General features: G+C 46.3%; 1 protein-coding gene across 2 annotated transcripts in view; it reads left to right on the forward strand.

Annotated features, from left to right (window-relative positions):
- The first annotated feature begins 421 nt into the window (after nucleotides 1-421).
- Nucleotides 422-21,802, forward strand: part of smyd5 (SMYD family member 5) — a 31,651-nt gene continuing 10,270 nt past the window's right edge. Inside the window, exons 1-9 of one of the 2 annotated variants that reach the window (XM_059965846.1) lie at nucleotides 422-538; nucleotides 1,888-1,996; nucleotides 2,763-2,902; nucleotides 9,417-9,538; nucleotides 11,426-11,495; nucleotides 13,247-13,351; nucleotides 15,502-15,564; nucleotides 15,983-16,053; nucleotides 18,427-18,533. In XM_059965846.1, coding sequence (XP_059821829.1) covers nucleotides 449-538; nucleotides 1,888-1,996; nucleotides 2,763-2,902; nucleotides 9,417-9,538; nucleotides 11,426-11,495; nucleotides 13,247-13,351; nucleotides 15,502-15,564; nucleotides 15,983-16,053; nucleotides 18,427-18,533 — 877 coding nt within the window. In that variant the 5' untranslated portion in view covers nucleotides 422-448. The remainder of the gene's footprint in view (nucleotides 539-1,887; nucleotides 1,997-2,762; nucleotides 2,903-9,416; nucleotides 9,539-11,425; nucleotides 11,496-13,246; nucleotides 13,352-15,501; nucleotides 15,565-15,982; nucleotides 16,054-18,426; nucleotides 18,534-21,802) is intronic. The other variant, XM_059965847.1, reaches the window with a different exon arrangement.

Here is a 21,802-nt window from a genome sequence, read left to right on the forward strand (position 1 = left end):
CCATGTGTTGAACTGGAGGGGGAGGGGTAGAGGGAGGGGCCATTGGGTGCCTGGGCACCTGGATTGGTGTGCTGAGGGGGTATGAAAAGGAGGGCAATTGTCAAACCTATTAAAGAATTGGTTTAACTCATTAGCCCATTCAGGGCAGCATTTCCAGGCTCTGCAGCAAGGCCGACTGAAGCCAGTGATGTTCTTCACGCCTCTCCACGCCTCCCTTGTGCTACTCTGCCCGATCGTACACTAGCAGCAAACACTCCACCTCAAAATAAACCACCACCAAAAACAATCTATGCAGAATCCGAAGTAATAATTATGACAGCACCTAAACAGTGCAGGAGGCTGCCAGATCGAGCAGGTGACACTGTGGCGCTGAGTCCTTGTCACGTGGCTGCGCGCTGATTGGCCACGACGGGCAGGGGTCAGGGGTCGGAGTGGAGAGGAGAGAAAGATGGCGGCTCCCATGAGCGAGGTGTTCTCGTTGTGCACCGATCCCAAAGCGGCGGAGTCCCGGCTGGAGGTTCGGGAGGTGGGGGCGAAGGTGAGGAGTCGGGGGAGGGAGGGTAGGCGAGGGGTCTTGGAGACGGAAGAGAGGGACGGTGAGGAGTCGGGGGAGGGAGGGTAGGCGAGGGGTCTTGGAGACGGAAGAGAGGGACGGTGAGGAGTCGGGGGAGGGAGGAAGGGAAGGTAGGCGAGGGGTCATGGAGACGAAGAGAGGGACGGTGAGGAGTCGGGGGAGGGAGGAAGGGAAGGTAGGCGAGGGGTCATGGAGACGAAGAGAGGGACGGTGAGGAGTCGGGGGAGGGAGGAAGGGAAGGTAGGCGAGGGGTCATGGAGACGAAGAGAGGGACGGTGAGGAGTCGGGGGCTGGGTAAAGTTGTTGGGGTGAAGGAGGAGGGGAGGGGGTGAGGTAAAGTGATTGGGAGGAGGGATCCAGAGAGATGGGAAAGGGTGGGAGAATTTTAGTGGGGAAGAGGAGAGGGGAGAAAAACGTTTTAGTCGAGGTCAATGGGCGGAGACAGGAAAAAGTGAGGCGAGATTGGGAGAGAGGAAAGAGTTAGGTGACGGGGTGGTTAAGTGGAAATGAAGGTGAATGTAGAGATGGGGGAGAGAGGGTGGGGGATGAGAGTAGGGGGTCTTGGGGAGACTGGGCGTTTGTGGAACCAGGAGGGAAGTTGTGGTTTCGGGGAAGTGGTGGAGGAGGTAGGAGAAAGGGGCTGAAAGAGGAGGAGGAATGCGGGGGAAGTCAGTGGTTTCTGGGGAAGAAGGGCAGTGAGGTTAAAAAGACAAGTAGTGATTCAAGGAGAAGAGTGGGCATTCAGAGATATTACAGAGTGAAAGGGTGAGTAGTCAAAGGGAGAGAGAGAGGTGTGGAAGGACTGGTTAAAGGAGGAGAGGGAGAAGGAAGAAAGTCAGATGGGAGAGGGAAGGGGTCAGGAGGAGGAAGATAGGGTCAGGGGTGAGTGTTAGCATGTATTTGGGTGGGTCAAAGGTGAGAAAGAGAATGGGGTGTCAGGAAAGGTGGGGGTGCTGTAGATGAGAAGAGACAGCTGGTGGTTACAGATAAAGTCAGGGAAACACGGGAATGTATGTGGAGAATGAAAACTGAGGAGTGTATGTGGCTGGGAAAGTAAATGGAGAAAGTTGTGAATGGGGGGCATCTTTGACAAATTACTCAAAGAAAAAATATGCTGAATTTAATGTAATTGAGGTGCATGATGTAAAGCATCCTAGCAGTGTTCATTGTGTTACTGACTGTACTAGTTCCACACATTTAACCTGCATTGTTGTGCATCAGGGGTCTACTGGGCATGTTGATCAGGCTTTTACAGGTGCTCAGTTTATGTTTTTGATAAGACTGATCCATTTTTGCACTCTCTTGTGTCTAAGGGAAAGGGACTCTTTGCCACTAAGGTTATCAGGAAAGGGGAGACAATCTTTGTGGAGCAGCCCTTGGTTTCCGCCCAGTTTCTCTGGAATGCCTTGTACAAATACAAAGGTAAGGAAACAAGTCTGGACTGGTTGATACCTTGGTTGTCTCTTGAGCTGACAATCTTGGGCATTATAGTCGCGTAGAAATGACGAGGGTTCAATTCCCACCACTGTCAGTAAGGGCTTTTCCCCATAAACGTGTGAATTTCCTCCTACGTTCCTAAGACGAATGGGTTAGGGTTAGTAAATTTTGCAAATGCAATGTTATTGCCAAAAGCATGGCAACTACTTACAGGCTGCCCGAGTATAATCCTTGATTTGTGGAGAGAGCTTCACTCTGTGTCTGACCCTGGGAGTGTGTGATGGGACAGTGTAGAGGGAGCTTCACTCTGTTTCTGACCCTGGGAGTGTGTGATGGGACAGTGTGGAGAGAGCTTCACTCTGTGTCTGACCCCGGGAGTGTGTGATGGGACAGTGTGGAGGGAGCTTCACTCTGTGTCTGACCCCGGGAGTGTGTGATGGGACAGTGTGGAGGGAGCTTCACTCTGTGTCTGACCCTGGGAGTGTGTGATGGGACAGTGTGGAGAGAGCTTCACTCTGTCTGACCCTGGGTGTGTGTGATGGGATAGTGTAGAGTGAGCTTCACTCTGTATCTGATCCTGGGAGTGTGTGATGGGACAGTGTAGAGGGAGCTTCACTCTGTGTCTGACCCTGGGAATGTGTGATGGGACAGTGTAGAGGGAGCTTCACTCTGTGTCTGACCCCGGGAGTGTGTGATGGGACAGTGTGAAGGGAGCTTCACTACATCTTCATCTGTTTGAATTTCTCTGCAGCCTGTGATCACTGTATGAGGTCTCTGGAGACGGCCGAGGAGAACAGTCGAAGACTGTCAGGAAATCCCAGCCTGATTCTTCCCCACCCAGAGCAGTGCACCGTCCAGAAGGAGCTCTTTGACACTTGTCCCATGTGCCTGGTAAGGCTCAGAAGCAGAACCATAAGATATAGGAGCAGAAGTAGGCCATCTAACCCATCAAGTCTGCTCTGCCAATCAATCATGGGCTGATCCAATTCTTCCAGTCATCCCCACTCCCCTGCTTTCACCCCATACCCTTTGATGCCCTGGCTAATCAAGAACCTATCAATCTCTGCCTTAAATGCGCCCAATGACTTGGCCTCCACAGCCACTCATGGCAACAAATTTTACAGATTTACCACCCTCTGACTAAAGTAATTTCTCTGCATCTCAGTTCTGAAAGGACGTCCTTTGATCCTGAAGTCGTGCCCTCTTGTCCTAGAATCCCCTACCATGGGAAATAACTTTGCCATATCTAATCTGTTCAGGCCTTTTAACATTCGGAATGTTTCTATGAGATCCCCCCTCATTCTCCTTAACTCCAGGGAGTACAGCCCAAGAGCTGCCAGATGTTCCTCGTACGGTAACCCATTCATTCCTGGAATCATTCTTGTGCATCTTCTCTGAACCCTCTCCAACGTCAGTATATCCTTTATAAAATAAGCAGCCCAAAACTGCACACAGTAGTCCAAGTATGGTCTCATGAGTGCCTTATAGAGCCTCAACATCACATCCCTGCACTTATATTCTGTACCTCTAGGAATGAATGCCAACATTGCATTCACCTTCTTCACAACCGACTCAACCTGGAGGTTAACCTTTAGGACATCCTGCACAAGGACTCTCAAGTCCCTTTGCATCTCTGCATTTTGAATTCTCTCCCCATCCAAATAATAGTCTACCCGTTTATTTCTTCCACCAAAGTGCATGACCATACACTTTCCAACATTGTATTTCATTTGCCATTTCTTTGCTCATTTGCTTAAACTATCAAAGTCTCTCTGTTTCTTCAACATCACCCGCTCCTTCACCTATCTTTGTATCATCGGCAAATTTAGCCACAAATCCATTAATCCCGTAGTCAAATCATTGACATACACCATAAAAAGCAGAGGTCCCAACACCGACCTCTGTGGAACTCCACTGGTAACTGTCAGCCAGCCAGAATAGGATCCCTTTATTCCCACTCTCTGTTTTCTGCCGACCAGCCAATGTTCCACCCATGCCAGTAACTTCCCTGTAATTCCATGGGCTCTTATCTTGCTCAGCAGCCTTATGTGCGGCATCTTGTCGAAGGCCTTCTTGGCCTTCTCCCCGTAACCTTCGATGCCATGTCTAATCAAGAACCTATCAATCTCTCCCTTAAACACACCCAATGACTTGGCCTCCACAGCTGCATGTGGCAACAAATTCACCACTCTGGCTAAAGAAATTGATCCGAATCTCTGTTTTGAAAGAGCGCCACTCTATCCTGAGGTTGTGCCATATTGTCTAGACTCCCCCACCATGGGAAGCATCCTTTCCACATCTACTGTGTCTGGGCCTTTCAACATTCAAAAGGTTTTGATAAGACCCCCCCCCCCACCCCCACCCATCCTTCTGAATTCTAGCGAGTACAGACCCAGAGTTATGAAATGTTCCTCATATGATAACCCTTTCATTCCTGGAATCATCCTTGTGAACCTCCTCTGGACCCTCTCCATTGCCAGTACATCTTTTCTAGGATGAGGAACCCAAAACTGTTCACATACTGAAGGTGAGGCCTTACCAGTGCCTTATAAAGCCTCAGCATCACATCCCTGCTCTTGTATTCTAGACCTCTTGAAATGAATGCTAACATGACACTTGCCTTCCTCACCACCGACTCAACCTGCAAGTTAAGCTTTAGGGTGTTCTGCACGAGGACCCACAAGTCCCTTTGTATCGCAGATTTTTGGATTTTCTCCCCGTTTAGAAAATAGTATGCACATTTATTTCTACTACCAAAGTGCATGGCCATTCATTTTCCATTGTATTTCATTTGCCACTCTCTTGCCCCTTCTCCTAATCTGTCTGTCCTTCTGCATCCTACCTGTTTCCTCAACACTACCTGCCCCTCCACCACTCTTCGTATCATCTGCAAACTTGAATTGGGGTTTGTTATTGTGGACTTGTACTCAGTGGCCACTGAACATAATGAGGTAGCTACTGAGTGTATGTTTGTGGTCTTTTGTTGTACACCGCCCAGTTCAAGGTTCGACATGCGTGTTCAGAAATGCTCTTCAGCACACCATTGTCATAAAACATGGTTATTTAAGTTACTGTCACCTTCCTGTCGGCTTGAACCAGTCTGGCCATTCTCCTCTGACCTCTCTCATTAACAAGGTGTTTTCACCCACAGGGCTAATGCTCGCTAAATAGTTTTTGATTAGTGCACCATTTTCTGTAAACTCCAGAGACGATTGTGTGTGAAAATCCCAGGAGATTAACAGTTTCTGTGACACTCAAACCACCCCATCAGGCACCAATAATTATTCCACGGTCAAAGTCACTTGGATCACATTTCTTCCCCATTCTGATGTTTGGTCTGAACAACTGATCCTCTTGACCACGTCTGCATGCTTTAATGCATTGAGTTGCTGCCTGAATTAGCTGATGAGTTGTTTACATTCATAAGCATGTGTACGGGTGTGTCTAATAAAGTGGCCACTGAGTGTATGTGATAGGAAATGTATTGTTTAGCATCAGCAGTGCATAAGCGTACAATTACCAAACTAAAGAGTGCAAAAGGAGTAACGTGGTAGTGTTCCTGAATGATTGAGTGTGGGTCTTTAGGCTCCTGTGCCTCCTCACTGATGGTAGTGATCAGAAGAGGATGGTGACGGTACTCGGTGATGCATGCCACTTTGCTGAAGCACTGCTTCTTGGAAATTTGAAAGTGTCCTCGATGGTGGGGAGGGTATGCTGGTTGTCCATAGCCCTTTAAAGCTTTTTCTGATCCCGAGTCTTGGAGCCACCAGTCAGAATATTTTCAGAATACATCTGTAGAAATTTCCTAGAGTCTTTGGTGACATACCAAATCTCCTCAAATTCCTAATGAATCTGTTGGTGCCGAAGGGCTGGGTTGATTTTCATGCACAATAGTCTAGAGACATTACAGAGAATGGTGCGAAAAACAAAAAAAACCCAAAACGCCTCAAGAGTATAGCTGCTGTTGTGCCGTTTTTGTGATTGGATTAATATGCTGAGCCAAGGGTAGATCCTCTGACATCCAGGATTTTGAAACTGCTCACCCTTTCCACTGTTGATCCCTCGCTGAGGACTGGTGTGTGTTCCCTCACTTCCCCTTCCTGAAGTCCACAATCAATTCCTTGGTTACTGATGTTGACTGTGAGGTGGTTGTTATGTAAAATACTCATTGTGTCATATAATTGGTCTAGTACGTTACACTAGTTACGACCTGAAGGAAACAGATTTGTCGAACAACATTTCGTGTTTATGTTGACTCTGCCCAACACCGTAAGATGAAGGAACAGGATTGGGCCATTTGGCTCCTTCTGTTTGCCTCACCGTTCAATTATGACTGACTTTTTGTCAACCCCATTCTCCCAACTTCCCATGACTATTAATCCCCTTACCAATTAAGAGCATATTAAGCACTGTCTTAAATGAACCCAAAAACTTCACCTCCACAGCCATGTGTGGCAATTCACCACCCCCTGCCTAAAGGAATTCTTCCTCCTCTCTGTTCTAAAGGCATGTCCTTCTAGTCTGAGGCTGTGGCCTCTGGTCCTTCACTCATCCACTATAGGAAACATCCTCTCCACGTTCACTCGTTCTAGGTCTTTCACCCCCCCTCATCCTTCTGAACCCTAGCAAGTACAGGCACGGAGCCATCAAACACTGCTCATATGTTAACCCTTTCATTCCTGTAATCATTCTCATGAAGCTTCTCTGGATTCTGTCCAGTGCCAGCATATCCGTTCTTATACACAGACCCAAAATTGCTCACAGTGTTCCACATGCAGTCTGACCATCATCTTATAAGACTCAGCAGTGTATCCTACTTCCAAGTACTTTTTTTTTAACCATTTAGTATGTATTAATAGATTGTTGTATTTGTATATTTTTGATGTCCAGCCAGCTGGTTTATTTTATCCTGTGTCCTATCTCTCCAAAGTAGCAGAGATGTGTATGCTGCCCTCTGATCTGTAAGAACTGTTGTGGAGAATTCAGAGGAGGTTCACAGCAATGAAAGAGAATGAAGGGGAGCGTTTAATGGGCCTGTACTTGCTAGAGGTAGAAGAATGAGGGGGAATTTCACTGAAACCTATTGAATATTGAAAGGCCTGGATAGAGTGGATGTGGAGAGGATCTTTCCCATAGAACAGAAATGAGAAGGACTTTCTTCAGCCAGAGGTGGTTAAATCTGGAATTCATTGCCGCAGACGGCTGTATTGACCAAATCATTGGATATATTTCAAGGGGAAGTTGATAAGTTAAGACCATAAAACATAATAGCAGAATTAAGCCATTCAGCCCATCGAGTCTGCTCCATCATTCCATCATGGCTGATCCTGAATCCCACTCAACCCCAAACACCTGGCTTCTTGCCATATCATTTAATGCCCTGACCGATCAGGAAATGATCCACCTTAAATATACCCATGAATGTGGCATCCACCACAGTCCATAGAGTCACTACTCACTGGTTAAGAAAATTCCTCCTTACCTCTGTTCTAAAAGGTCGCCCCTTAATTTTGGGGCTGTGCCTGCTCATTCTGGATCCTCTCCACATCCACCCTATCTAGTCCTTTCAACTTTCAGTAGATTTCAATGAGATCCCATAACATTCTTCTAAATTCCAGTGAGTACAGGCCCAAAGCTGCCAAATGCTCCTCATATGTCAACCCCTTCAGCCCATTCCACGCACTCACCACTCTCTGAGTAATAAACTTACCCCTGACATCTCCTCTGTACCTACTCCCCAGCACCTTAAACCTGTGTCCTCTTGTGGCAACCATTTCAGCCCTGGGAAAAAGCCTCTGATTATCCACACGATCAATGCCTCTCATCATCTTATACATCTCTATCAGGTCACCTCTCATCCTCCGTTGCTCCAAGGAGAAAAGGCTGAGTTCACTCAACCTATTAGGCATGCTCCCCAATTCAGACAACATCCTTGTAAATCTCCTCTGCACCCTTTCTATGGTTTCCACATCCTTCCTGCAGTGAGGCGACCAGAACTGAGCACAGTACTCCAAGTGGGGTCTGACCAGGGTCCTATATAGCTGCAACATTATCTCTCGGCTCCTAAATTCAATTCTACGATTGACGAAGGCCAATACACCATACGCCTTCTTAACCACTAAGTCAACCTGCACAGCTGCTTTGAGCGTCCTATGGACTCGGACCCCAAGATCCCTCTGATCCTCCACACTGCCTGGAGTTTTACCATTAATACTATATTCTGCCATCATATTTGACCAACCAAAATGAACCACCTCACATTTATCTGGGTTGAACTCCATCTGCCACTTCTCAGCCCAGTTTTGCATCCAATCAATGTCCCACTGTAACCTCTGACAGCCCTCCACACTACCCAGAACACCTCCATTCTATTTTCTATTCTCTTTTTGAAATAAATGCCAACATTGCATTTGCATCCTTTACCACAGATTCAACCTGTAAATAAACCTTCTGGGAGTCTTGTACAAGGACACCTAACTCCCTCTGCACCTCTGATATTTGAACTTCTTCCCATTTAGATAATGGTCCACACAATTCTTCCTTTTACCAAAATGTATTACTGTACATTATCATACTGGTTCATTTTAGTTAGGGTGTCAAAGGTTATGGGGAGAAGTCAGGAGAATGGGGTGGAGAGGGATAATAAATCAGTGGTGATGGAATAGCTGAGCAGAGTTGATGGACCAAACAACTTACTTCTACGCTAGTGTCCTATATGATCTAATGGAGCAGACTTGATGAGCCAAATAGCATGATTCTGATCCCTATCTTATGGTCTTGCAGAACTTGTTGAGGTTTGGAAGATGTCAGTCAATGCATCAGCTGTCTCTGTAGTCACCTCCTGCAGAGGGGCTTAGCATCTGTGGAGAGGAATAAACAGTTGACGTTTCAGACTGTCTCAGCCCGAAAAGTTGACTGTTTACTCCCCTCCATAGACGCTGCCTGACCTGCTGAGATCCCCCAGCATTTTGTGTGTGTTGCTCTGAATGTCCAGCATCTGCAGAGTCTCTTGTGTTATGATTTTCTATTAAATCTTTCTCTCTCCTGAAACCTTATGCTATCTGATTCTTCATTCCCGAATTCTAGGTAAAGACTGAGTGGATTCCCCCTAGTTCTGCTCCTTGTGATTGTATCCTTCAATATGATTGTCCCTCAGTCAGCTACACTCTAAGAAACAGAGTCCTATTCTGTTAAATCACAAACACCAGAGATTCTGCAGCAACTACATAAAATGCTGGAGAAACCCAGCTGCTCAGGCAGTATCTCTGACCAACTACCTCCCCCGAGCGTTGTGTGTGTATGTGTGTTGCTCTCTTGGTGGGGTGCTGTCTGGAGGAATGCAGGCTGCCTCACTGAGCGGGATGTCCTGTTTCATTGCTGACTCGCTGTTGATCTTGCTCCCCAGGTACTTTACTGTAGTGCCGACTGTAAGCAGGCTGCACTGCGGCAGTATCATCAGCTTCTGTGCCTTGGTCCCTCGAAGGATGACCCGCAGCACCCTCTGAACAAGCTAGAGGAAGGATGGAGGTTAGTGACAGTGTTCACAAGTTAAACCTAATTTACGTCTGATCCTGATTCAATTTGCCGGCTTGTACTCCTCCTCTCCTTCCTCCACCACCCAGCTTCTAATTCTGGCTTCTTCCCCCTTCCTTTCCAATCCTGATACAGGGTCTTGGCCCAAAACGTCAACTGTTTATTCCCACCAATAGATGCTGCCTGACCTGCTGAATTCCTCCGGCATTTTGTGTGTGTTGCTTTGGATTTCCAGCATCTGCAGAAACTCTTGTGTTAATGATGCTACCCGATGATGGGGAGGGATGTGACCATGGTGGATGCACTACTCTCTGAAACTTATTGCGTTCCTGTTTATTCAGACTGCCGGTCCAGATCATGATACAATCAGTCAGGATAACACCATAAGACAAGGGAGCAGAATTAAGCCATTCAACCCATCATGTCTGTGCTGCCATTTGATCATGACTGATTTATTCTCCCTTTCAATCCCATTCTCCTCCCTTCTCCCTGTAACCCTTACAGCTTTACCTATTACAAACCTATCAACCTCTGTTTTAGACATGGTCCAATGACTTGGCCGCTACAGCCATCTATAGCAATAAATTCCACATATTCACTACCTGCTGGCTGAAGAAATTCCTCCTCATCTCTGTTCTAAATGGACATCCCTGTATTATGAGGCCACACTTTGTGGTCCTAAACTCACCCGCTATAGAAAACATCATCTCTTCATCTCCACGTCTACTCCTTCTAGGCCTTTCAATTTTCAATATGTTTCCATGAGATTCCACCCCCCCACCCCCCCCCAACCCCATTCTTCTAAACTCCAGCAAGTTCAGGCCCAGCGCCATCAAATGCTTCTCATATGTCAACCCTTTCATTCCCAGGATCATTCTCATGAACCTCCTCTGGACCCTCTCCAGTGTCAACACATCTTAGATGAGGGACCCAAAACTGCTCACAATGTTCCAACTGCAGTCTGACCAATGCTTTATAAAGCTTCAGCATTACATCCTTCGTTTTAGCAGTACATCTGCAGAAGTTTGTTAGAGTGATCAGCGACAAGACAAACCTAATGCACAGGATGGCTCAGAAACAAACGGGGTGTCCAGAAACATCTAACGACCACTCCATGGGCCTTCTGAAGCTGGAGGTGTCATCTACAGTGCTCCAAGTGGCTCTTACTCAGTGTTCTGAGTGGGTTCCGTTGCTCTTGTTTCCTGATCCCACTTCTCAGGAGATTGTGTGTGTGTGTGTGTGTACGTTCAGTGGCCACTTTATTTAGTACACCTCATTAATGCAAGTATCTAATCAGCCAATCATGTGGCAGCAATTCAACGCATGAAAACATGCAGGCATGGTCAAGAGGTTTAGTTGTTCAGACTAAACATCAGACTGAGGAAGAAATGTGATGTAAGTGACTTCGACCGTAGAACGATTGTTGGTGCCAGACGGGGTGGTTTGAGTATCTCAGAAACTGCTGATCTCCTGGGATTTTCAGTCTCTTCAGACTCCTAGTGAAGCTGTTGGTGCCAATGGGCTGGGTTGATTTTCATGCACAACAATCTCGAGAGTTTACAGAAAATGGTGCAGTAAAACAAAAACAAATCCAATCAGCGGTAGTGCTGTGGGTGAAAACGCCTTTTTAATGAGGGAGGTCAGAGGGGACTGGCCAGACTCTTTTGAGCCAATAGAAAGGTGACAGTAGCCACACGTTACGACACTGATATGCAGAAGGGATTCTCTGAACACACAACGTTTCAAACCATAAAGTGGACGGGCAACAGCAACAGAAGACCACACTGGGTTCAAATCCTGTACCTAATAAAGTGGCCACTGAGTCGACATCTGCATGTCAGTGAGTGAGGTTTAATGGTGAATATTCTCCCTCTGTTTCAGGAGCATGCATTACCCTCCAGAGACGGCTAGTATTATGCTACTGGCCAGAATGGTGGCCATAGTGAAACAGGTAAATAGAGACTCCTGGACTTTGGACCAGAGATGGTGATTCGGGCACAGGCTGTATTTGGTGGGTTCCAGTCCGGTGCAATATGCGGTGTGAATTATTTCCACCAAAGTTATTCAAACATGGGGAAAATCACCAAGTGGTAGGTGACTGGTAGCTCATCTGACTTTACTCATTTAACTTTTTATGTATAGATGCAACACTAAAGTGTGTGTGGCCTCCGTCGGTCGTGGTCGACCATGGGTACTGTGCCTCTGGTAGTCACCAGAAGTGGCTTCTCCAGATTAGAGTTGATATGGAGATCTGTCTATGGCCCGTGCAGTGGGACCCCCCCCCCCCCCCCCCCCATGCTGACGACAGGTCCAAAGGAACGACGGAGGTCGGTACAGTTTGGTGCCTGCAGCATCGCAGGAGTTGCCGTGCCGGTGCTGGGTACGGCAGTCAGCCGCCTTCAGGACTCCGACTCCGGATTTTTCCTCAGGATTTACTCCCAAAGCCTTTCCCGTGAGCGGGTATAGCCGCAAGGCAGCGGAGGTTTGAAATCGGAGTTTTCCCTCTCCTAGATCCGTAGTTAACAAGCCCCATCTGCCCAGAGCAACTGGTTATAAGGTGCCAGTGGTCTGCCTTTGCCCCTTCTGTCAGTGAGAACAGCTCTGCCGGGCATAAGAACTGTGCCACACGTGAAGGCCAGGAGTTGGACTGGGTTGTCAGAGACTGTTTGAGATGCACGCCATGAGAGAATTTGTTTAGCAGTGGGAGCTCGTCCCCACCTTCCCCCCCGACCAGGGTCACGTGAAGCCATGGGGCCAGGTGGTGAATGGTATGAGCAACTGGTGCAGATCACAAGCCCTGGTTATGCCACCACTGACATCAGGCAGACAATTTCTGCAGAGTATTGATAATGGCTGAGGTCACCCATCTTGTAAAGTCACTGCCCAGAAGAGGGCAATGGTAAACCACTTCTGCAGAAAAATTTGCCAAGAATAATCATGGTCATGGTAAGACCAGGATCACCCACGTCATACGACATGGCACATAACAAACGAACAAATTAGCCTTCTAACCTTTGGGATGTGGGAGGAAACCCAAGTGGTCATGGGGAGAACGTACAAATTCCTTACAGACAGTGACAGGAATTGAACTGGCGCTGTACAGCGTTATGCTAACTACTGCACTACCGTAAAGAAAACAGAATTCAAAATGTAGTGTTACAGCTACGGGGATATTATGGTGCAAATAGATTTTAGAGAACTTTCTGACCATTCTAGAATGGAGATTTAAAAGAGAAGCTCACCGTTCTAGAAAGAGGTTTAAAAGATTGTAAGAGCAACACACAGAAACTGCAGGAGCAACTCAGCAGGTCAGGCAGCATCTGTGGAGAGGAATAAACAGTCAATGTTTTGGATCGAGACCCTTCGACAGGACTCAGCCCTGTAGCGATTGACTGATTATTCTTCTCCATAGATGCTGCCTGACCTGTTGAGTTCTTGCAGCATTTTGTGTGTGTAGCTCTGGATTTCCAGTATCTGCAGATTCTCTTGTTTTTATGATGTAAAAGATTAAAGATTAGCTTCATTAGTGCTAATCCTACTTTATCACGCCGTGGCTGAAGCTGCACCCAGTGGCCAAAGGCCCATTTCCTGTTCCTCTTCTATGACTCTGACTATGGATGGGGACATGGGGTGGGGTTGGTGGTTGAGCGATAGCAGGGCAGGTGTAACTCAACATATACCTATGTCACTTTCTCCCTAAAGGCAAAGGACAAAAGTCGCTGGATAAGGCTCTTCTCTCAGTTCTGCAGTCGAACAGCCAATGAGGAGGAGGAGATAGTTCATAAACTGATTGGAGACAAGTTCAAGGTGTGTGCTTCACCTTTGTTGCCACATTCACTACATTAACACCACTCTTTGTATTTGCTGTGGAGGTGGACATGGAAGCCAGTGAATTCGGGGGAGGGATTGCTGATATCCTGGGCCATATCAACGAGTGTTTCTTAAATGTCCCTGATGTATCTGCCTCTATCACCACCATGGCAGTGTGTTCCACACACTCACCACTCTCTGTGTTTTAAAAAAAACACTTGCCTCTGACACTCCACCCCCACCCCCCAAAATGTTTTTCTCCAATCACCTTAAAATTTTGCCCCCTCGTTAGCCATTTCTACCCTAGGGAAAAAGTCTCTGGCTGCCCACTCAATCTATTCCTCTTATCATTGTGTACATCTCTATCAAGACACCTCTCATCCTCCCAAGACAAAAGCCCTAGCTCAGTAATCCTGTCCTCATAAGACATGCTCTCTAATCCAGGCAACATCCTGGTGAATCTCCTCTCTACCATCTCTTAAGCTTCCACTCCCTTCCTATAATGAGGGACCAGAAATGAACACAGTACAGTATTCCAAGAGTGGTCTAACCAGGGTTTATAGAATTGCAACATTACCTTTTGAACTCAATCCCACCCCGACCCCCAACTCATGAAGGCAACACTCCATAAGCCTTCTTAACCACCCTAACAACTTGTGTGGCAACTTTGAGAGAAATCTGGATGAAGAGGTTTATATATTTGAAGGTGTGAGCCTGACTAGACATGTCCTAGGATCTTGGAAGAAAGACAAGAGATAGTTGGAGTTGTGGCAGAGTCTTGTACCTTTGTTATTCATAGGTGAGTTATCGGAAGGCGGAGGATGGCTGCTGTTGTGCCTTTATTTAAGATGGGCTGCATGGACAAGCCAGGGAGCTACAGTGGTGGGAAAGTTACTGGAAATGATTCTAATGAACAGGATTTAGAGTCATACAGCGCAGATACAGGCCCCTCAGCCAAGCTGCTGCATGCTGACCAGGATTTGCATCTAAGACAGTCGTATTTGCTTCTGTTTGGCCCAAATACCTCTAAACCTTTCCTGTCCAGCTACCTGCCCACGTGTCTTGTAAATGTTGTTAATGTTCCTGCCTAACCACTTCCCCAGGCATATATCACTCCCTTCCATATATCAATCATCCTCAGGATGAAAACATAACCCCTCAGGTTCCTAATAAATCTCTCCCCTCTCACCATAATCCTAGTTCTTAATTCCCTAGCCCTGGGGAACAAGACTGCACACTCACCATATCAGTGTGCCTCCCTCTGTAAGGTCCCACCCCAACCTGTTCTGCTGAACTGTAGCTCAGACACTCTCCATAACTCACTCCTTCAACTCCTCTGGCCACATTCTCATAAACCTCTGTGCTCTTTCCAGCTGAATGCCAGTTTTCCTGTAGCAGGACAACTGTAGTTGAGAATTGTTTTTCAGATCAGAGTCCTGTGACCAGAGGTGGGTCCTAGGGGTCAATTCTGGGTCCACTGTTTCTCATCTATTTTAATGCTTTGGGCAAGGTGTGGGTGACATGGTTAGTGAATGTGCAGATGACAAGATTACACACACGAAATGCTGCAGGAACTCATCAGAGTCCATGAAAATGAAGGGGCAGTCACCACTTCAGGCTAAGATCCTCCTCCAGGACTAGGAAGGAAGGGGGAAGACACCAGATTAAAAAAGTGGGGGGAGAGAAAGGAGGATTTGCAGGAAGGTGATAGGTGGAACCAGGTGGGTGGGAAAGGTAAAGATGACAACAGGGTTCTTGTGAGGTGGGTGGTGACGAGTTTTGTCTAGAATCTAGATGAACTAGGAAAGTGAGCAAAAAGGTGGCAGATGAAATTTAACTCAGTCAAGTCTAAATGAGCAGTGGCCCAGTAACGTAGTGGTTATCGCAACACTTTATAGTGACAGAAATTGGTGATCAGGGTTCAGTTCCCATCACCGTCTGTAAGGAGCTGATCTGTTTTCCCCATTTCCTCCGGATGCTCCAGTTTCCTCCCACATTCCATTCCAAAAATGTACGGGTTAATTGGTCATGTGGGTGTAATTGTGTGGTGCAGTCTCTTTGGGCCGGGAGGGTCTGATACCGTGATATATCTCTGATAAAAATAAATTCTCCCTCATGTGTTCTAATATCTTGCTGCTTTCGACCAGGGTCAGTTGGAAACGCTACGGCAGCTCTTCACCGATGCGCTATACGAGGACAGCATCAGCCAGGTAAACTCTCTGACCGAGGGCTAAACTGAAGACTGAACTGGGTTAGTGAGGATCCAGATAGAAACGACGCTCTCCAGCTATGTTCTTCATCGTGATTTCATGCTTTACCACCCCATCCCTTCTCCTGTCCTCCCCTCACCTCGTTCAAACCCTCCCTTAGTCCCACTCCCCGCTTTTCTTCCCTTTCCTCCTCATTCCTTACCTCCCCCTTTCGCGAAGCTCTCTCTGCCCACACCGCTCCTCCTCCTCCTCCCCATAACCTCCAAAAACAAATCCAAAATATTTCCAGCCCCACACATTTCAAATATGAGTACTCAACGTATATGCACTTTGATAATAAATTAACTTTGAACTTTTGTATGTCTTTCTCCCTCCCTCTGCGAGCCTCACTCTCACAAGCTCTCTCGCTCTCCTGCAGTGGTTTTCCCCGGATGGTTTCCGCTCATTGTTTGCTTTGGTTGGAACTAATGGACAAGGGATTGGCACCAGGTGAGCTGTGACCCAGTAACCACTGGTGTTGGGGAGAGCCCAGAAGCTCCTCATCCTTCCTCTTGTTGGAGAATTGGGAACTAGGGGTCAGCTGTTAACACAGACCATAGACCAGGATAACACATCAGGTTTGATTCCAACATTTAAGAGAAGGAGTATGGAGGGCTTTGCTATAAGTGGATGGGACTAGGCAGAGTAATAGTTCAGCATGGTCTAGATGGGCCGAAGGGCCTGTTTATGTGCTGTGGTGCTCTACAACTACTTGTGACAGCAATAAACCAACCAATTGATCCAGGTAGCTCTTCTGCACTCTCTCCACATGCTTCCTTCTCCCAGTGATACTCCCTTCCATCCTCCCAGTACTTAAAGCTTCATTGGAATGGTGGTCTTGACCCAAAACGTCGGCTGTTTACTTAATTCCATTGATGCTGCTTGACCTGCCGCGTTTCTCCAGCATTTTGTGTGTGTTCTATTTCAAGCTACTGGCTTCTCTCAGACAAGGTGGTATCTTGCTGATTCAGTAACTCTGATCTCATACTTATTCCCCTCACCTTCCCCTGTTGCCCTTCCTTCCGTTTCTCCTATGGTCCACTCAACTCTGCTATCAGATTCCTTCTTCTCCAGCCCTTTACCTTTCCCATCAACATGGCTTCACCCATCACCTTTTAGTTATCCTCATTCCCCTCCCCCCCCACCTTTTTATTCTGGCATCTTCCCCCTTCCTTTCTAGTCCTGAAGAAGGGTCTAGGCCCAAAATGTTGACTGTTTATTCATTTCCGTAAATACTGTCTGACATAGACTCAGAAAAATACAGCACAGAAAAAGGTCCTTCAGCCCATCTACTCCATGGCGAACCATTTAAACTGCCTACTCCCATCGACCTGCACCGAGTCCATAGCCCTCCATACCCCTACCACCCGTGTACCTAGGCAAACTTCTCCTAAACTTTGAAATCGAGCTCACGTGCACCACTTGTGCTGAAAGCTCATTCCACACTCTCATGACTCCCTGAGTGAAGAAGTTTCCCCTCGTATTCCCCTTAAACTTATCACCTTTCACCCCTAACCCATGACCTCTAGTTGGAGTTCCACCCAATCTCAGTGGAAAAGGCTTACTTGCATTTATGCAATCTATATCCCTCATAATTTTGTACACCTCTATCAAATCTCAACACAATTTTCTATGTTCCGAGAAATGAAGCCCTAACCTATTTAATCTTTCCTTGTAACTCAGGTCCTCCAGACCCGGCAACATCCTTGTAAATTTTCTCTGTATTCTGTCAACCTTGTTTACGTTTTTCCTGTAGGTAGGTGACCAAAACTGCACACAGTACTCCAAATGAGAACTCTCCAATGTCTTGTACAACTTAACCATAACATCGCATCCCCTGTACTCAATAATTCGAATTATGATATAGCCAATGTGCCAAAAAGCTTTGCGACCCTATCTACCTGTGCTGCCACATTTAATGAACTATGGACCTAATAAGTGCTTTATGTCAGAGCTGCACTCTCACAAAAATCAAATTTAATGATTAAAATCCTAGAAAAGAGGGATTTCTGGAATTTAGATACTAGCGGGCTTTCTCAGAAAGGAATGTTTCTCCGTTGTATGAACAATGAGTATTGCAAGTTGTAAGTTGTTTTTAGTTGTGTTCCTGGTACAGCTCCAGGCCAGGCTGACTGACTCCTGCCAATATCAACAGTTTCTCTCACCCCTCTTCCCACCCTCACAGACCTTCTTACCTTCTTGTCTCCTGCACAGAACACACCCCCTGTCCATGATTCCCCATACTGATGCTGAGCACCCAAATAAAATACGCCATCAGTCGTCAGTGTGGATGAATTCCAGCCGGACGACAGAGATAGCCATCTCTCAAACTCACCAGAACCGCAAGGGCAAGGGTCTCCAGTCCATAAGACATAGGAGCAGAATTAGGATCATTGTTGCATCAAGTCTGCTCCACCATTTTAAATTGATTTATTTTTTGTCTCAACCCCATTCTCCCCGTATTCATTTCCTTAAGTGCCACCTAACCTGCTGAGTTCCTCCAGCATTTTGTGTGTGTTGCTCTGGATTTCCAGCATCTGCAGAATCTCTTACTACCTCCGGTGCTGTGGTCTCCTCCCACAGTCTAAAAACATACTGGTCGGTAGGTTAATTGTAAATTGTCCTGTGACGAGGCTGAGGTTAAATTCGGTGTTGCTGGCCATGCAGCTCAAAGGGTCTGTTCTGCACTATATTTGAAATAAATAAACAAATGACAGGTGTGGACAGCCGTTTGTTGCTGCCAACAAGCTCCTGTTACTGTCTCAAAGGGCTGAATGGTGAACTTGTTTGCTGAGTGGGTTGTTCCTGCTCTTGTTCCGACAGTTCACTGAGTCAGTGGGTCCACGGTTGTGACGCCCTCGAGCTTCCTGCGCTGCTTCGGGAAGAGCTGGATGGCTTCATCGACCAGCTGTACAAAGATATCGAGAGAGGTAGGAGCCTGCTTCTGTATAACCTCCAGCTTTGTTAAGCCATAAGACATAGGACCAGAATTAGGCCATTCAGCCCATTTGAGTCTTGTCTGCCATTCCGTCACGTCTGATTTATTTTCTCTCTCATCTCCATTCTCCTGCCTTCTCCATATGACCCTTGATGCCCTGACTAGTAAGAGGAGTCTAATTAAGAGGAATAGGTAGAGTGGACAGCCAGCGGCTCTTTCCCAGGACACCACTGCTCAGTACAAGAGGACATGGCTTTAAGGTAAGGGGTGGGCAGTTCAGGGGTGAAATTAGAGGAAGGTTTTTCACTCAGAGAGTGGCTGGTGTGTGGAATGCACTGCCTGAGTCAGTGGTGGAGGCAGATACACTAGTAAAATTTAAGAGACTACTAGACAGGTATATAGAGGAATTTAAGGTGAGGGGTTATATGGGAGGCAGGGTTTAAGGGTCAGCATAACTTTGTGGGCCGAAGGGCCTGTACTGTGCTGTACTATTCTATGTTCTAGTAAAGAACCTATCAACCTCTGCTTTAAAGAAAACCAAAGACTTGGTCTCCACAGCTGTCTGTGACAATGAATTCCACAGATTCACCATCCACTGGCTAAAGAAATTCCTCCTCATCTGCCTTCTGAAGGGGTGCTGTTCTATTCCAGGGGTTCCCAACTTGTCTAAGGACCACTCAGTTGATGGTAGGGGTCCATGGCATTACAAAAGTTGGGAACCCTGTTATACTTCGAGGCTGTGGAATTTAGTTCCTGGTCTTAGACTTCCCCAATATTGGAAACATGCACTGCACGTCTCTCTAGGTCTTTCAATGTTTGATGGGTTTCAATGAGGTCTCCCCCCAATTCTTCTAAACTTCAGCAAGTACAGGCCCAGAGCCATTGAACGCTCCTTGTGTTAAGCCTATCGTTACCAAGATTATTCTTATGAACCTCCTCTGGACCCTCTCCAATGCCGGCACATACTTTCTTGCCACAGAGGGGTGATGGGCTTAGGTAGCTAAGGTACCTAGGCATAGAAGTATATAGGTACTCACCAGGTAGAGAGGGTGGAGAAGAATGTGTTTAGTACGTTGGTTTTCATCAATCAGGGAACTGAGTACAGGAACTTGGACATTACATTGCAGTTGTTTACTCATATAGCCTCACGCTGCATGTGAAGCAACTTTTACTTAAGGTTTATTAATTTAATTCATCTTAAATTAAAGCCGTGGTTCAACTGGAAAGACTGCAGAAAATATTTACAAGGACGTTGCCAGCCTGAGTTATAGGGAGAGGTTGGCCAGGTTAGGTCCTTATTCCTTGGAATCTGAGATTGAGGACTGACATTATAGAAGTATTTAAAATTATGAGAAATATTACGGCTATTATTGCAATTACAAAGGAAAACGTGCTCGGCAAACTCAGCGGTCTTAAGGTGGATAAGTCAGCTGGACGACATCCCAGAGTCCTGAGAGAGGTCGCTGAGGAGATAACGGATGCATTAGTGAGGAGATAACAGATGCATTAGTAATGAGCTTTCAAGAATCTCTTGATTCTGGCATGGTCCCGGAGGACTGGAGGATTAGAAAAGTCACTCCACTCTTGAAGAAGGGAGGGAGGGAAAAGAAAGGAAATTATAGGTCAGTTAGCCGAACCTCAGTGCCTGGAAAAGTGTTGGATTCTTATAAGGATGAGGTTTTGGGGTACTTGGAGACTTATGATAAAATAAGTCAAAGTCAGCATGATTTCTGTAAAGGGAAATCTTGCCTGACAAATCTGTTAGAGTCCTTCGAGGAAGTAACAAACAGGATGGACAAAGGAGAGGCAGTGGGTGTCATTCACTTGGATTTTCATAAGGCGTTTGATGAGGTGCCACACATGAGGCTGCTTAACAAAATAAAATCCTTTGGCATTAAAGGAAAGATACTGGCGTGGATGTCGGAATGGCTGACAGGCAGGAGGCAGCGAGTATTATCTAATTGGAGAGAAGACACACTTCTAGTGTCTTCCATGGTGAAAACTGATGCAAAGTACCCATCAAGTTCATCTGCCATTTCTTTATCTCCCATTACTTCCTCACTAGCATCATTTTCCAGTGGTTCAATATCAACTCTCACCTCCGTTTTACTCTTTATATATCTGAAAATACCTTTGGTATCCTGCTTTATATTATTGTCTAGTCTGCCTTCATATTTCATCTTTTCTCTTTTTATAGCTTTTTTAGTTGCCTTTTGTTGGATTTTAAAAGCTTCCCAATCGTCCGACTTCCCACTCACTTTTGTTACCTTATATGCCCTTTCCTTGGCTTTTATGCAGTCCCAAAATTCGCTTGTCAACCATGGTTGCCTACCCCTGCCATTTGACAACTTCCTCTGTGGGACATATCTATCCTGCGCCTTGTGAACTACTCCCAGAAACTTCAGCCATCTCTGCTCTGCCGTCATCCCCACCAGTATCCTCCTCCAATCCACCTGGGCAAGCTCCTCTCTCATGCCTCTGTAATTCCCTTTATTCCATTGTGATACTGATAAGTGTGAGCTATACTTCTCTCTCTCAAATTACAATATTAATACAATAAACTGCCTAATAAAATCTGGGTTATTACAGAACAGCCAATCTAAGACGGCCTTTCCCCGAGCAGGCTCAAGCACAAGCTGCTCTAAAAAGCCATCTCGTAAGCATTTAGGGATAAAATTGGTCCCTTAGAGAATCAGAGTGGTCAGCTATGTGTGGAGCCGAGGGAGATGGGATAGATTTTGAACGATTTCTTCTCTTCAGTATTCACTAAAGAGAAGGATATTGAATTGTGTAAAGTGTGGGAAACAAGTAAGGAAGTTATGGAACCTATGACAATTAAAGAGGTGGAAGTACTGGCGCTTTTAAGAAATTTAAAAGTGGATAAATCTCCGGGTCCTGACAGGATATTCCCCAGGACCTTGAGGGAAGTTTGTGTAGAGATAGCAGGAGCTCTGACGGAGATCTTTCAGATGTCATTAGAAACGGGGATTGTGCCAGAGGATTGGCGTATTGCTCATGTGGTTCCATTGTTTAAAAAGGGTTCTAGAAGTAAGCCTAGCAATTATAGACCTGTCAGTTTGACATCAGTGGTGGGTAAATTAATGGAAAGTATTCTTAGAGATAGTATTTATAATTATCTGGATAGACGGAATCTGATTAGGAGTAGCCAGCATGGATTTGTGCGTGGAAGGTCATGTTTGACAAACCTTTTTGAATTTTTTGAAGAAATTACGAGGAATGTTGACGAGGGTAAGGCAGTGG

Source organism: Hypanus sabinus, chromosome 3 (genome assembly GCF_030144855.1).
Source record: "Hypanus sabinus isolate sHypSab1 chromosome 3, sHypSab1.hap1, whole genome shotgun sequence".
Classification (NCBI taxonomy): domain Eukaryota; kingdom Metazoa; phylum Chordata; class Chondrichthyes; order Myliobatiformes; family Dasyatidae; genus Hypanus; species Hypanus sabinus.